The 16682-nt window shown below is 34.5% G+C and overlaps 4 protein-coding genes across 6 annotated transcripts; 1 reads left to right on the top strand and 3 right to left on the bottom strand.

The window, feature by feature from the left end:
• Nucleotides 1-764: 764 nt before the first annotated feature.
• LOC114873175 (phospholipase ABHD3) lies at nt 765-5560 on the top strand. Its single transcript, XM_029181206.2, is given in 8 exon segments — nt 765-1312; nt 1315-1397; nt 3496-3665; nt 3764-3974; nt 4113-4225; nt 4336-4573; nt 4654-4819; nt 4974-5560. Coding segments are annotated over 8 exon segments (1179 nt in total). The 5' UTR covers nt 765-1296; the 3' UTR covers nt 5156-5560.
• Nucleotides 5561-5713: 153 nt separating this feature from the next.
• On the bottom strand, nt 5714-13187 carry LOC114873172 (SWI/SNF-related matrix-associated actin-dependent regulator of chromatin subfamily A containing DEAD/H box 1 homolog). Of its 3 annotated transcripts, none has more exons than XM_046288309.1 (13): nt 13132-13187; nt 9637-9764; nt 9252-9382; nt 9008-9189; nt 8717-8945; nt 8320-8653; nt 7971-8245; nt 7766-7903; nt 7369-7692; nt 6992-7293; nt 6715-6927; nt 6548-6654; nt 5714-6488 (listed from the first exon to the last, which is right to left on the bottom strand). In XM_046288309.1, exons 2-13 carry the CDS (start codon nt 9740-9742, stop codon nt 6334-6336), a joined length of 2496 nt encoding a protein of 831 aa, XP_046144265.1. In that variant the 5' UTR covers nt 9743-9764; nt 13132-13187; the 3' UTR covers nt 5714-6333. The 3 variants fall into 3 exon arrangements, with proteins under 3 accessions (XP_046144265.1, XP_046144264.1, XP_029037037.1); XM_046288308.1 differs by lacking the exon at nt 13132-13187 and adding an exon at nt 10081-10173; XM_029181204.2 differs by lacking the exon at nt 13132-13187 and adding an exon at nt 9885-10089.
• Nucleotides 10192-13217, bottom strand: LOC114873173 (protein asteroid-like). The gene has a single exon (XM_029181205.2). The coding sequence runs from the start codon at nt 13133-13135 to the stop codon at nt 10943-10945; it is 2193 nt and encodes a 730-aa protein (XP_029037038.1). The 5' UTR covers nt 13136-13217; the 3' UTR covers nt 10192-10942.
• A 605-nt stretch (nt 13218-13822) lies between these two features.
• Nucleotides 13823-16120, bottom strand: LOC114873180 (transcription initiation factor TFIID subunit 7). The gene is made up of 7 exons (XM_029181221.2): nt 15662-16120; nt 15433-15561; nt 15274-15354; nt 14821-15187; nt 14393-14746; nt 14140-14309; nt 13823-14062 (listed from the first exon to the last, which is right to left on the bottom strand). The coding sequence occupies exons 1-7, from the start codon at nt 15746-15748 to the stop codon at nt 14039-14041; spliced, it is 1212 nt and encodes a 403-aa protein (XP_029037054.1). The 5' UTR covers nt 15749-16120; the 3' UTR covers nt 13823-14038.
• Nucleotides 16121-16682: the final 562 nt, after the last annotated feature.

Genomic DNA, 16682 nt, shown 5'->3' with positions numbered 1-16682 from the left:
ACCTTGACTCGGGTGGATTGCTTCGAAACGAATTTCGAATTGCATTGTGGTCACTGCAAAAGTTTAAACCGTTCTTACGTAACCCGTTACACACACCGTGCACACGACTTGGCGTATTTTTGGACATATACATATTGTATACATGTAGGATGGCGCGGATGAGTCGTACCGTAACTGTGGGAGCGAATCTACTAGCGTGCACGTGACCGACTGTCGAGTGCATGTGTGTAACTACATGTATTTAATCGGTGCACGGCTGTCGGAAATACGCATCGAAGAATGGCTTCCCTTGATCGAGGGGAAGTAAACTCGTATGCAACTTAGGCTTCCCTTACTTAAGGAGAAGAATTGTCCTACTCTATGCTTTATTAGCCAACCCGTATCTAAGATTGAAATCTTGAGAAAGAGGTTATAGCATTTAGACTTTCTGTCACTTTTGTACAGGTTAAACGGTAAGAGTTATCGAAAAAATTCTTGCGCCGTTGTGTTTAGTGGATCAAAAAAATTTTCTTTTCTTTTTTTTTGCCACTTCCGGTTTCACCGGAAATGGCCGATAAAGGGTTGGCTCTAGAGCAGGGATGGCCAACCTTTTCAGCAGGCGGGACAAATTTCGGAAATATTTCCTGCCGGGTCACGCACCTAATTTTTGACAAGCCAGCGTGCTACAGCTTCGATCACATCGTCGCTCATGATATAATATTCTTTTGGTGATATGTATGTGCATACAATAAAGTTAACATTTATGTTCGTTTCACCTAGCTCCGCGGGCCTCGTGTTGGCCGCCCCTGCTCTAGAGCGCATCTCGCTCTAGTTCACTTTAGCTCGTCAGCCATTTTCTTTACGCGGGAGGAAAGGAGGTTATGACGTAGCTCTCCCTAAAGACTGAAAATGAGAGATTCCTCTTTATACCAAAGGAAGCCTACGATGCACCCGAATGTACATGAATATAAGGAAAGAAGTCATTCACTTCTCGCGATGACAGAAGTTTTAGCCTCTTTTTTATAAATCAAAGCGCGTATAGTGGGTGGCTCCTTCTCCTACGCTTCCCCTTAACTGAGAGGGGCTATCTTTGAACGCGGTTGTACCGGTCACTCAGCTAGTAAACTACTTGACTGTTCAATTATTTGAACGTCATGCGCGCGGTCGCGCGAGTCTGTTTCGAAAGCTTGGCGATCGGTTTTGTGGCTACCGACATTCGACGGGCGAAGATTGTCAACGATCCTGACAATCACCGCCGTTCACATCGTGTTCCACCTGTGTAGCCAGTCTGTTTAACGTAATCGATAGAGTGTAACGATGCTGAATCTGTTCGAATCACTCTCGACATTCCGACGGTCTACTACGGGGCGCTACTGGGCGCCGGATTTTGCATCTATTATCTTTTCGAAGTTGTCAAAGTGAAGTAAGCCAACGTATCTCCCTCGCTGTTTCTCGTTCATTTAGTTACATTCTGTACAGAAAGTTCGCAATCGTTCGTGAATCGTTCGCGAAATTAAAACGACAGAATGATAAGCGATACAAAATCACGACCGGTACGTGTTAATACATTGAACGTTTTAATAATTGCCAGGTGTTTAAGAAGGTATTTTCGACCCATAAAACAGATTTTATTCAAGAATTACGAAAAAAAAAAAACGTTTCTATTCGCAAATGAACGATTTGATAATAAATTACGAAATTGGAATTAAAAATGTTGTAATTTGAATAACATTTGAATTTCTCTTATTTATCTCTGTCGTTTTATCGTCTGTATAATAACATTGTTTATATTTAATTGTAAATTTCTAATTAGACTACATAAGAACAGTTATCGGTTATCTATAGACTTTTAACCTTTATTAACATCAATCACTTCATTTGATTCAGAGTCACGCATGTATCATGCTTCAGTCTATTACATGTGTGTCGCTTAAAAATAATAATGATGGATTTCGCTGCAAATTCTAAAACCTATTCATTACCGAAACAATAAAAGGTTTATTGACACGTGAACGTGGAATGAGTCTTAATTATCTGGCGTCTTTTGATTTGCAATCGGTAATGGATGTAATCGAAAGCGCGGAATTAAATAACTCCATGATAGTATCTCACGACTATTGTTTGATCACTCGTTGACCTCAATATTGTAATTCTCACGCAAGAAAATGACAAGGTTATAAAAATTATAGATAACAATCCAATTAACGAAAGCGATTTTCTTCGTTGACGATTATCATAGAAAATGAGTTTTTCCTTTTTTTTTTTTTTTGCAAACAATTGAAATATGATCGCACTACGCAAGTTCGGATATCTTGTTCTCCTTACCGCATGATTAAGACATCAAAGCTATGGATACCGCTAGACCGATATATTATCAGGATTTCCGCGATACGAATAGCCGAACTCTGACACGACCCTTCATAGTTTATACGAGCCACGAGGAGTTGCACGATTTATTAATTTGACCTTAAAACTCCGAGGCACTTGCCCCGGACGAATTGCGCGCCCGTCGGTGTGCGCGTGCAGTGCACGCACACGCCTGAACAGGTAACATCGCGGCGTTCACCAAATAGCCATTCGTCAAGAATAATGCGATGTTGAATAGACGGGCTCATTGGTGTATATATGTAATTTCTCGGTGAACAGGCGAGGCAGGTTTCATTCATTTTTGCAGCTTGACAGAAGCGTCTTTTTTCGCTTTTAAAATGTCACGAATACGCTGAGAACAGTGGAAGAGGTTAAGGACGGTACCAACCGCGGAGATCGAATAGAAAAATTGAAAAGTAATATTCCAAAAATCCTTTCTTGATCTTCACTGTTACAGAAGATCAATAACGAATGATATGTAGGTTGTTTCGTTACCTTACCAAACTTGCATGAGTGTCATTGAAAGAAGATACTTTCATTTTCATAAGATGGCGGGTGGGGGACAAACGCGGGAAAAGAATTAACCAGGGGAACTACCCAAGTATTACGCTTACTAATTAATGAAACTGTCATATCCCATTTTGGGGACAAATGGTTAATTATTTAAAAGATATTAACAATTAAAGTTAGTTACTCCTTACATTCTGAAGTATAGGGAATGCACACATGGAAATGGTTCCGTGGTTAAATACATGACTTACGATCTAGACGCCTGGGGTTCAAATCCTCTTGGTTTCTAATTTTTTTTTTTTTATGACAGTTTCTTTTTGAATACTTTCATTATTCATTAACTTATTAATTTATTAATAATTCGTTACATATGCTGCACTTTTTATAGAATTTAAATTATGGTTTTTATTCAATTTGTATATAATATGATTAAATAAGATCAAAATTGAAATTGCAAGAAATAATTGTGTAATGGAAAATAAGCATACGATGCGATGTTAATATATATTAACATCGTAAATTACGTATCCTTTCAATGCTTCCTATGACGTACTGTTTCAACGCTTAATCATTCGATCATTCATTTCGGTCGATGAATCGATGACTAAACTATGTACAACCTTCCTAAATGACTTTCAGACGCCGCTGCTAGTATGCGCCCATGGACCGTTTCGATCGTTTCTCGAGGAACATGTACCACTAGTAAGAAATAAATTCTGGCCAACCTTATGGTGTTTCGAATCGAGGGCGCAGACGATTATAGCTAGTCTTCTGAGATCACGAATCCTACCGCTCATTAATTATCGCAGGTTGGTAAGTTAGTCACCGTGCTAATTGATACGAATGCGTGCTAATTATTGCTTCCTATTTTTTTTACTTTCCTTCTAATTAATCTATCGTCCCGCAGGGAGATCCTGACCCTGTCGGATGGGGGTGAAGTGGCTCTGGACTGGGCGGAAGAGGGATGCTCCGTTACATCTCCCATCGTGATCATCTTGCCAGGACTCACCGGTGCGAGTCAAGCGGAGTACATCAAATGCCTTGTCTCGTCCGCGAAAAAAGTCGGGATACGATGTGTGATTTTCAACAACAGGGGACTGGGAGGCGTAGAATTAAAGGTAATAAAAAAACTAAATAGAGTACTTTGATTACTTTATTAACGCCTATCGCAGCAGAAATCAGACGTTTAAATACAGTCGAAGAATTAGCGCGTTGCAAGAATAGAAACAGAAATTTACCAGGGATAATTATTACAGACACCACGGACGTACTGTGCTGCAAACAGCGACGATTTATCAGAGGTTATCGAGCATGTAAAGAAAATTTATCCTCATGTACCTCTTGGAGCGTCGGGCATCTCTATGGGAGGGTAATAAAGTTCTTTCTTTAAAAAATAATTATTATTCTACTTCATAAAAATATAATTAAATAGATTTGATAGTAGCAATACAATGTACACATTGTGTGATTTGTTTTCAGATTAATATTAGGTAATTATTTAGCGCAACAAGGAGTAATGGCAAGGAATAAATTAAGAGGATGCTTTCTAATATCTGTGCCATGGAATGTTTTCGCTGCGACGAAAAACACGGAAGAGAATTATTTCAATTTGATGATAAATAAATATTTGGCTGGCACGCTACGCAAAAATATACAACGTTTGCATTACTCATCGGAAACCGGAATGTTCGATGTAGATATTGAACTACTTTTGAAAGTAAGCTTATCTAAATCTCTTCTTATCAACGTATACAATCATCCGCTGAATTAAATATAATATTTTCTATTACCTTTAAGAGTCAAACCGTACGAGAATTTGATTCGCATTTCACGGTGAAACAATTTGGCTACAAAGACGTGGAGGAGTACTATTCAAACGCAACCATACACGACAAATTGCATTTGATTGATGTACCATTATTGTGCCTCAGCGCTGCCGACGACCCATTCCAACCTGTTCATGGTAATATAAGTTTGCGTATCGTCCCGATGCGCTTGTTAACACAAAGGCATAGAGACAAATAGAAATAATCAAATTTAATTTTTCATTCAACATGGTGTGAATCAGGTTCGTTGAATTTCTTCAAACTAATTAAATTCTTTTCATTAATGTGTAGCCATTCCTCTGAAGGAAATATCAGAAACGAAGAACGTAGCTGTCGTGGTGACATCGCGTGGCGGACATATAGGTTTCTTAGAAGGAGTGTGGCCAGTGAAAGAAGAGCAATACATGGGTAAATTATTCTCCCAATTTTTCGCTGCATTGTTCATTACCGACGTAGATCGCCAGGTGTTATGACGAACTTACAAATTTAATTGCAAGTTCATCTACGAATATTCTTAGCAAATGTTCCGTTTATGTTTGGCCACCGCATAAAAAAGAAACCAATCACGTGCCATGATTAATCGTATTCAGGGTATCGCACATGTGATGTAATAGTGTTAAGGGATGCAGAATTTTCATAGCTTTTTTTTAATGATATACCTGTTACCGACCTAAGAAGTATTAGCTTCTAATAATATAGGTGTATAATTTTTTTACACGTATACGTAAACGTGTTTTAGGTACCAAAAACGCACATTCGTTTATTACTATTACAATATAGTAATGTTATAATTTATTTTTAACATGACACGTGTTAACTACAAAACCGTGGTAATTGATACATAGATTTGGACAGAAATAAATAATATTTTAATTTTATATTTTTGCATTGTTTTCGATCCTCAGCTTTATTTTCAATCCAATTAGGAAATAAATCTTTTAGCGTATAGACGGTCTTTACTATGACTTCTTTCGAGGACGGGATGTAAATCTTATTGTAAGAATTTCGGGTTTTAAAAGATTAACGCGACATAAATACAAATTCATAATTTATTTTCAAATGCTTGATTTTATTACTGTTAACAATATCTAATTTACTTAATCGTTAGGGAATTAACATACACTGTTTATTACAATGATCAAATTTTAATTGAGTACAAATACATGTATTATACGATAATAAATTAACTCCGATGTGTAGTATCTTTAGTGTCTGTACAATAAATTTGTTAAGGAATGTGAGCAAAATAATATGAAAAGAAATATTTTAACGTACAATTGTTCGTATAGTTTCCAGTATTCACTTTTTTTTTTCTCACTGGGAGTTGTGCAGTCTTCATCACTTTCTTGAACTTTATAGTAAAAGTACATGAGTAAGATACAACACATGTATTAAACAGAAAAGAAAATAAAAAATTACGAATATCTATGTGTACAAATAGAATCATGATGTACAAATAGATTATAGAATTTCACAAGTGAGTTCGTTTAAAATTGTATACACAAATTCCTTCAAATTAAAGACGTTCAACGTTTTGCAAAACTGCAACGGCACTTTGTCACAAACTTGAAGAATGCATATACATATATATATATAAAACGATGCAAATCTTTTCACTAGTAAAAAATATGGTTTAAGTAAAATATTAATTTTAAAATTCTATATTACACTTCGCTTCACTATTCAATAATCCGTTACTCGTTCTTGCATTTTTTACTGGTGACAGAGATAAGGATCTATTGTGATCCAATCCCAATGTCATCTTAAGTAACTTCAGTACACTCTTTTTATCTGCGCTCTCATTTTCTGCGAATAAATGTTATTCTTGCAATTAAATAACAAAAAAAAAAATGTATGGCGCTTACCTCCTTCATCTGTAATTTGTTGTTCAAGATGTAATTTGTCCTGAGCTATTTCATACATGCCTTCTTCTATAGTACCTTCGCCCAATAGTCTCATTATAGTAACCGGTCTAAAAATACAATCATAATCCTTATACTGTTATATAATAATTAGTATAAGCAGTGATTACCTCTTTTGGCCTACTCTATGACAACGATCTTCTGCTTGCTTATCATTATATGGATTAAAGTCAATATCATGTATTATAACGGTATCTGCAGCTGTTAAGTTGATCCCTAAACCTCCAGCTTTTGTAGATAATAAAAATATAAATATACTATCATCTTCCGTATACTCGTTTATCAAATCCTGTCTATCTGTTACTGGAGTGCTACCATCCAATCTGTTAAAAACATTAACATAACTGAAAATTGAAGAAATTTGATACAAACAAAATTCAAACAAACCTTAAATATTTTTGCCCTCCGATTGTTAGATATTCTTCTAGTATATCTAATACCATCGTGAATTGACTGAAGATCAATACACGGTGTCCTTCTTTTTTGAGCTTTGGTAACATCTTGTCCAATACTTTTAATTTTCCAGCTTCTGGAATAAGTTCCTGTGGTAACCCTAATCCAGCTAAACTCTTATACGTCCTTGTTAACTGATTTATTTGGTAGTCTGACATCCATTGTAAATCCTCAAATATATAATCGGCATTCTTTTGCTTGTACGCTTGTTCCTTTGCTAATCTACTCGATATTATCTGACAGAAAATTATGTACGTTATAAATCAATAACATTAGAAGATTTCTAATAAATATTGAAATTCTGAGTTTACTTTTAACTTGGAATCATTGTAATAATCCCGCACTAAGAGCGGATGGTTAGCAAGCTTCCTCAGCTGCATCATCATTCCAATACCATTAACTTCGGTGCTTTGGTCCGCTTCGGCTGAAAACTCAGCAACTAAATTTGTGTACAGTTTCTTTTGTTTTTTCGTCAATGGACATTTTATTACTCGTTCGCTTTTTTTCGGCAAGTCTTGAAGAACTTCAGACTTCAATCGACGAAGTACGAACGGTCTCATAATTTGCTTTGCGTTTTTAACTTGTTCCTGTTCAAATAATGGCTGTTCGCCATCCTTTTTAACTGCTGGAATTTTCTAAAACATAACATGTAAAACACCATTTGCTTTTATATTTATTCCAACTATTGTTGAATCACTTTGTACTCACGGGGTTCTTTGAAAACAAACTTTTTAAATCCGCTTGTTTACCAGCAAACAGCGAAGGCATTACGAATATCAGCAACGACATAAGTTCCAACAGATTATTTTGTAGTGGAGTACCCGTTAATAGAATTCGATGTTTTGCCTATAATAGTAATTTTTGCGCATTGCTATTTAGTTAGAAAAATGTACTTAGCGAAACAAATACGTACATTAATTCTAACAAGGTTTTCGTATCTGATGGTACTCATGTTCTTCAACATATGAGCCTCGTCAAAAATAACATAACCGAGAGGCATAACACGAAACAATCTCCGTTCTTCTGGTGTACTGCTAATTAAATTATACGTGGTTAACAAAACATCGACATCATCCAGATCTCCGTTTCGCCAACCTAATCTCATTTCTTTTCGTTCTTCCTGAGAACCATAATACTGTACAACGTTCAACCCAGGTGACCATCTCTCTAACTCGTTCTTCCAGTTTTCTATACGAATTAAAGAATAATTACAAGCAGAAGCAGTAAAAATTAAAAATAATCTAAGACTAATGTCTACTTACCCATTGTTGAACTAGGAACTACAATTAAATGTGGTCCATCTTTTTCATCCTTAAGACCAGCCTCCTTCAAATACGTAAGAAAGGCTATTACCTGAACTGTCTTTCCCAAACCCATTTCATCGGCTAGTATACAGTTAACATTTTGTGCATGCATCACAGCGAGCCAATTTAACCCAACCATCTGATACGAAGCTAATTTTAAATTTGCTGGTACTCCTTTTGGTTGACTTGTGATGGCTGATGCTCCCGCAGCTACAGCCCTTTCAATATTTGTAGATAAACGGAGGCATTTTTTCATCAGAGTTTCAACCGCATGTCTGGTAGCCAATAATTCCTATTTCATTAGAAATGAAATTAAAATAAGAAAATTGAAAATCCGCCAGTTTCTATTATTTACCTGAGCTGAATTCAAAAGTTCTGTATCTAAATATTTATTATTCTGAAACTTCTGAACTAAATCTCTCCAATCTTTGAATGGCCTTGCTTCTATGATAGCATTGGTTTTCTTTTGAGAACACTGAGACATTAAAAGTAATTCTGTCGGCAGAGCATTTTGCATGAATTCTAAAACCGCTTTCTTATCACCGGTGAGTTCGTTAGATATTTCTATGTCTGAATCTTCATCACTGTGAATATTGTAAAAGAGAAATTAATATAAGCGATACTTGTTAGGTTATTAGATACATACCTATCAAATACTTTATCCTTAAAACATTGTTCATCTGAATCAATGTCAACATCCTCGGTTTGATTATATTTTCTCTTTTTTTTCTTATTGGATACAGAAGATCCTTTTAAGGGTCTCTTCCTAGTGTTCCTTGAATCTTCATCACCCTCGTCACTGTTCCAATTTGTATTTTTATCTAGTTCCTATAAAATTACATAAAGTTACGTTAAATAAAGTTAAGATACAATATAGCATTTGCATATACCTTATTCTTGTGGTTCGAAGATGTCGCATTCTTAGTGGCATTATCAGAATCGCTATCGCTGTCTTCAATTACATTTACTGCTTTACGTCTGAACTGAATCTCAGGAGATATTAAATTGCTGTCATCATCCGCTTAAAAAATAAAATACAATTAATTCATGATCATTTGCTTATAATTATATATTATAAACTAACCAATAATTGTGAAGTATAGTATACTCCTTTATATCTATTATTTAAATCAAAATATAATTAACCGTCAGTTTTTAATCAAAAGGTAACATTATAGGAATCATGTAAAAAGGGTATTCTTAATAACATAACAAAAGATGGACACCGGTTGTATTGACCTATAAATTATGATTCGAAAATAAAAAAAGCCTTACACATGTTCGACGGTTTCAGTTGTTTCTTCTGAAATCGAAACTGTCGTAAATTTCCTGAAAGGTTTGAACTGCTTGCATCCGTTTTCGGCGAATTCGAATCCGACATCTCGTTAAACGAATGAGAGACGCTGGTGAAAACACATTTTTGTAAAGGTAGCTTTTAAACTTGTTTGACAGGTGCATTCAGGAAAGCTCCGAATTACAAAGAAAGATAGATGTCCAACAGGTTAATATAATTACAAATTTACCTGATATTTTAAATACCTGAGCCCAAACTTTTAATAATTTTACGTAATCGCTTTTACAGCCACCTATCGCCTCATCTTTTGCGAATTGTTAATAAAAAGATTACTAAAAATCTTTGATATTTATGAACTGTAATTAATTAAAAATTTGAGCTAACGATACCAATTTCTTAATGAAACATATTCTTTGATTAATTACATGCTCAGCAACGTATTGTTCAGTCCTACTTTTTCGTAAAATATAACTTTACGAAAAATAAGCAATGCAAAGGTTCAGGATAGTGATAATTTCATAATATGTACGAAGAAATTTAGCTTTAATATGTATGCATTAAACAATTTATTGCGTAAGAATCGTATTCGTAATTTTCCCAAATTTTTTAAATAATGAAGTGAAACAAAAGAATTCATATTATATCTTCATGCACACGCTTTTAAAGAACTATAGTTTAGAGAATATATAGTATCATTCATACGATTTTACTCAAAGGACTTCGTGTTTGTATTATCAGTGACTAAAGATACAAAAGGACTGGAAATGACTTTCTTCTCGGGAGATCATGACTTTAAGGGTCCCAGACACCCCGAGGTAAAGTTAGATGTGCATTTACAAAGTACAGTTCGTCTCTGCTTTACCAATCCTTTTTCTACCACTTTTCGCACTCACACCTGAGTTTGTTATGATTATGGAAATTAATTATACATTCTTTCCAGTATCCTAGAGCAAGTGCTTCACGAAGCAAAACTCAAAAGCGAAATCGTTCTATTTCCAAGAAGAAACAGAAATAGTATGATAAAATGAAATAACTCGAATGCAAATTTGTACACAGATAGATCTTTAAGTTATTCCTACTTTACACTCGCATTGTTACATTACATATGCATATACATACAACTCGTAGGGTTTCAACTTTTATATAAAATATAAAAAGTATTTACAGTAAAATATTTAGTTTACAAAAAGTATTTAGTTTAAAGTAAATGAACAAAATCAATTATTTGGATCATGAAATTCCGTTTCATCTAAGTCTTCCTCAGTGATATAGTACTCCGAATCATCTTTATCCAAGTTTTGATTTCATTTTGGACTGTTTATGCTTTCTGTGCTTTCTGTGCTTTCTGTGAGATTTAGCTTCCTGTTTTATTTTCACCAAAAATATATTAAAGACTCTTAAAAGGCTTGGTGATTTATGAAACACAGTATTTATATATCTTTCAATATCATCCCTCCCTTGAAAATTAGTAGATAAATTGTATAGTAAGGTACCATTATATAAATTGGCAATATTAGTCGGTGGATAAGGCTCTCCTAAAAGTGTATTCAAATTCATACCGAATTTTAAACAATTTTGAAACTCTGCAAATTTGTGAACTATAAATTTATTAAATTTCTTTGGATTTGAATATAATTTTGTATCCATTTTAAAATGAGAAATGAAAAAAGGTGTTGCCAGTATACAATCATCAGGATTGACTCCATTAAGGGCTTTAGTAATTGAAACATTCATTGAATAATTTGGTTTATAACCATTTGCTTTTCTTTTCTCTTCTATAGCCTGAAGTCTTTTACTATATTTACATTGAAAATCGTGTAAATCTCTATATTTCCCTATTTTTATGTCTATTATATGAAATAACATACAGACATAAAGGGAGTATGTACAACTATTAAATAATCTGGAAGGATCAAGGTGCTTCATCCAATATTTTATACACATTATATATAATATCCATTCTGATGGAAATTCATTTATATGTTTCATATCTGCAACTTCTAATGTATCATTTAAAATCTTTCTTCTAATAGTTAATGGAACTTCTCTTAGATTAGCCAAAGATGGAAGTGCACAAGAAACTATACTTCCTGTACATTCTAATACAAAATGTGTCATTAAATTGCCTCCATTTTCATCTCTGGTCATATAGCTCATATGACGTACTTCATCGTTTACTGCTGATTTTAGAAGTGCAAATATAACGTTAATAATTCTTGAACATATCATAATGCTCGAAGAATAATTGTAATCCTCTATTTGTACAGGACAAATATATAAACCTCGAATTATTATGTCCAGTAAATATGGCTCTTGTTCAGCCATTAGAAATTCATTTATAAACCATACAGGTAAATTACTAACAAGTGCATTACTGGACATTGATTCAGACTCATTCATTATTTCAATTTCTTCTTCCTCTTCTTCACTTGTGTCAATGCCATCTTTTTCACCAATTTCTTCTATATATGTTAAGCTATCAATATCGCCATCATATTTGAAAATTCTATTTAAATGATGGCTATTTACTTGGGCAACATAGTCTTTTGAGAAACCTAATGGAGTAAGTATTTCAGTAGATGCATTTGTGTAACTGTTTATATTAGTCTCTATTAAGTGCAGTACTCTTTGTCGTATAGGTTTATCTAATGTACTTAAAATTCCAGCAACAGCTTTGTCCAATGTATATTTGCTTAACCAAATGAAGGTTTTTTCTATACGACGTTGTTGGATATTATGTGTACTCCTTGATACTCCATGTAGTTTTAAATGACAAAAGAAGTTTCTAAATGTACAACGGTTTACATAATCGTTACCCAAGAGTATCGCTGCCAGTGGTAACATCGATTCATCTAAACCTTTAAAAGAATTCAATAAGCGCTCAGTTCTATAAATTTTACAGCATATCACATAGCCTTTTCCTATTCCACTTTTGGTTGCATAATTATCGAATGTATTAAATGGTATATATAATGATCCATATATATAGAAGTCAGAATCATAGCTGAGTACAGGACAATTTAAAATTTTTGCCACTGAGGCTATAGCATTATCAGCCTCAAATAAACATTGCATGTAACGAATATTTTTTTCTTTCAAAACATTTTTGAAAACTTTCCATAAAAATAGAGGGAAAAATTTTATTCTCCGTTGACTGAGGGGGCAAAAAGATGATGCTGTATGGATCCATTGCCTAGTTCTAGATATAATAGTTTTCATTTTCTTATTCTCATAAGCCCCATCAAATAAAACCAATGGCGTTATGTTACATTTTAACAGATTATCAAAAAAATCTGATACACATTGTGCATACTTATCATAATCGCCACCAAAAACGCAATTACAGTTCGCATACGAAATATATAGTTGACAGCAAATACTGTTACCATCAATTACCAAATACGTATCATGTAATTCGTAATATTCTAGGTAATGATCTGAACGATTGCTTATGAATTTAGTTAATCCTTTAATACCCATCCTGGATTCTTAGTTTACAACATCTTACAATGCACTAGAATGGTTTACAAACAACCACAAACAACCGACATACACTGATTACCAGCAGTGACTATAGATAGAGGAAGACTGGACATAACTTTTTTCTCGAAGGGTCATAATTTTCGGGGTCTCAGCTAACCCCAGGTGCAATTAGGTCTGCATTTACTTAGAGAGCACAATTGGTATAAGGGCCGTGCCTGTTTTACCACTTCCTCTTCTACCACCCTTTGCACTCACAACTGAAAAGACACAATTTTGGCTCCCTTTGACTCCATTTGATAGAAATCAGTTAGAATCAGCACAAAACTGAAAAATATAATTGTTTGACGAACTTGTATTTTAAAAAGACCGCGTAAAATGAAAATTTTTTAATTCGACTCTAGCGCCATCTATACGAAAACGGCTTAAACTACTCAACAACTTACCGACTAGATGGGAATGCTGGCGCCATCTGTCGGACAACCCGGGAAACTATTCGACGAGTAGTTTCCGAGCTTTCCCGACAGATGGCGCCAGTGTTCCCATCTAGTCGACAAGATGTTGAGTAGTTTAAGTAGTTTTCGTATAGATGGCGCTAGGGACGAATTAAAAAATTTCATTTTACGCGGTCTTTTTACAATACAAGCTACACTTTCGTTAGGGTGTATAAATGATATACAAGGAAAAGAATTTGCAACTTATTTAATCATCAGTATATATACATATCAAAGATATTACATAATAAAACACAGAATTAAATCACAACTTAAATTCATTACAATACAAAAATTTAAGAAAAATATACAATTCAGATACCTCTGATTTAAAGAATGAACATTTCATGAACAAATATATTTATACATTGATCACACTGTTTAATTATTTAATGGTATAACACAAAAATTATCCCAGTTCCAAGTCTTGAATCTGAAACAAAATAATTATGTTAAGATACAAGAATTAAGATACAATTACCGTTCTAATTATATAAATAAACTACATACTTCTTGAACTTTTTGCATTTCCTGCGTTAATAAATTGTCCAATATTTCTTGGAATCTTTGTCTTAACTTAACATTTTCGATGTTAGCAATCTCAAGTTCTTGTTGCTGTCTTCTTTGTCGCAGTTCGGCTAATTCGGTATGTAAAGTCGCAAGGCGCGTTTGTAACGAGTCTGTTATATTATAAAGAAAGAAATTTTCGTTTATATACATACTAAATGGGTGTGAAACAAACGAATACGATCGTTTACCATACCTTTTGATGTGGGAGCAGGAGGCATTTCTGTGAAACTATCCGGAATTATATACTCTGAATGAAACTGTTCAAGTTTGGGTACTTTTGATGGTGATGCATCCTCTGCTTTTTCTCCTTCTGTTTCTATATTGTTGTCATTTTGAAACATTTCCTTACTAAATTCCGTAACAAGAGTGTTGCTTGTTGCTGCATTATTAGCAGATCTTTCTGAATATGTAGCTTGCATGGAATTAGAATCTGATACTCTACTGTCAGCTGAGAGTCTGCTATTTTCATCCAATTCCATTACATTTATATTTGCTTCCTCATCATCTTCACTGTCACTTACTGGTTCACCAAATATATCATGCTCAGCTAGAAATTTGAAACGACATTTTATTAATTACTTCAATGCAATTACTTCTTATACCTTAATTTGTATTACTTACCAACATCAAGACTCTGGGAAGTATTACCATTAATACTTTCACGTTTAGTTTTCACTGTGCCAGATGATGATACTTTGCTAGGTTTAGATTGATCTTCATCCTCACAAATCACTTCCCATTTTACATTAACAGCATCATTATCTACTCTTAATAAACGTTTAACTTCTTTCTCAATTTCTGGAGCTTCTACATATTTCTTTTTCAAAGTCTTTCTAAATCTTCTGCGCCTGACATTTTTTGTAGGAGGCGTTATCCCATGTGGCCATAAAAACTTCTTGTCTACTTTATTTGGGTCTTTCTTTTTCTGTCTTACTGGACTTTCTTCATCCGTTGTGGTATGATCATCTTCTTCCTTACAAATTAACAACTAAAACAATGAATAAGAAAATATATTATACACATAAATATATACAAATGTATATTTCCAGGTTGCTTGATTATAAATTGTCATACCTGGCATATATCAGCTGTTTTGTAAAAACTTTTATTGTCAATAGTTTTTAAAGATTCCACAATTGTTGGTAAGTCCACAACCTAAATAATAAAATATTTGTATTTAAGTTAACAATATTCTAACAATATTCTTACACAAAAATATACTATAAATTTTACCTTAGCATGAAGTAACCAATGATCAAATCTAACCTCACCATAACGCATATCATTTTCTAATTTAATACTCAGTCTATCTTTTATGGGCAATCCAGAGCGTAAAATTTCTCGTAAAACTCGTGATGGTTCCTAAAACACATTAATCATTTTTAATATATGCATTTAATCATGCATTACTGAGGTTTTGATTTAGGGTAGAAAAAATTATTTTGCAAGAAAATTAACTTACCGGTGGTAAACGTAAAATAAATTGACTTTCTAATTCAACTTGGGGCTCACTACGATTTTTATAATCTACATTTGGATGACGATTCATGTTTTCGTAAAATTGTAATGCCCTAAATCAAGAAAAACAACAACTGCGTCTTTTTCAGCTTTTTCGCTCAAACACTGTATGCACTGCAGGTGAAGTCAAAACACTTCATTGCAAATGAAGCAAGAATAAGAAATAAGTAAAAGAAAATAAGATACGTGCATTACTGTGAAAAATTTTATTAACTGTCGTATAATTTAACAATTTTTTTCATAAAAATGATATGTTCATTGATAATGACGTTACACTATGACGTAATAATTAACCATTCTCAGTCCAGTCAATGTAAAAGAAGTATATTTTACTAAATATACGGGTTCACCACCAAACACGGTGGGGCCGTCAGGGCTACTGGCGTCAGGAGTGGGGGCTCCAGACGCTTTTGCATGCGGCCCAACAAGCCGGTACCGTGTGCGACCCCCGGTGTCGGCCACATGCCAGGCACCCCAGACGGGTGCCAGGCGTGGAGGGCTCCGGATTAATGCACATAAGGTCTCAGAGCCCTCCTTTAACGCCAGAGTCGGTCGCCGTGGGGTTTTAGTCAGTAGGAATCTGACACTCCCCCGCCGCCCTCCCCCAGGTGACGGTGGGGGGTCTTATGCAAGATTTCCCCACGTTAAAAAAAAAAAAAAAAAATCTGTAGACAGTGATACCCTTACGCCCCTGCATTACTTACATCCCAGCATCCTTTACGCCCCTGCATTACTTACATCCCTGCATCCCTTACATTTCTGCATCCTTTACATCATTGCATTCCTTACATTTTTGCATCCTTTATATCATTGCATCCCTTACATTTCTGCATCCTTTACATCATTGCATCCCTTACATTCCTGCATCCCTTACATCACTGCAACCCTTATATTCCTGCATCCTTTACATCCCTACACTGGAAAGCGCAACATAGAGCTAAATTTTTGCGAAATTTAGTTCCTTT

The sequence above is a fragment of the Osmia bicornis genome, chromosome 12 (assembly GCF_907164935.1).
Source record: "Osmia bicornis bicornis chromosome 12, iOsmBic2.1, whole genome shotgun sequence".
NCBI classification, from domain to species: Eukaryota; Metazoa; Arthropoda; class Insecta; order Hymenoptera; family Megachilidae; genus Osmia; species Osmia bicornis.
Note: the sequence above shows the minus strand (reverse complement) of the source record. Positions and strands in the feature narration are given on the sequence as shown.

Bases quoted from the DNA above. Each gene is read 5' to 3' on its own strand.
- LOC114873180 (XM_029181221.2), bottom strand. From the start codon at position 15,748: ATGAATCGTCATCCAAATGTAGATTATAAAAATCGTAGTGAGCCCCAA. The intron at 14,747-14,820 runs GTAAGTAATACA...TCAAATTTCTAG, and splicing joins TTCCCAGAGTCTTGATGTTG to CTGAGCATGATATATTTGGT. The intron at 14,063-14,139 runs GTATGTAGTTTA...ATTTTGTTTCAG, and splicing joins AAATGCAAAAAGTTCAAGAA to ATTCAAGACTTGGAACTGGG.
- LOC114873172 (XM_046288309.1), bottom strand. From the start codon at position 9,742: ATGTCGGATTCGAATTCGCCGAAAACGGATGCAAGCAGTTCAAACCTT. The intron at 6,655-6,714 runs GTAATCACTGCT...TTGTATTTTTAG, and splicing joins CATAGAGTAGGCCAAAAGAG to ACCGGTTACTATAATGAGAC. The intron at 6,489-6,547 runs GTAAGCGCCATA...ATTTATTCGCAG, and splicing joins ACAAATTACAGATGAAGGAG to AAAATGAGAGCGCAGATAAA.
- LOC114873173 (XM_029181205.2), bottom strand. From the start codon at position 13,135: ATGGGTATTAAAGGATTAACTAAATTCATAAGCAATCGTTCAGATCAT.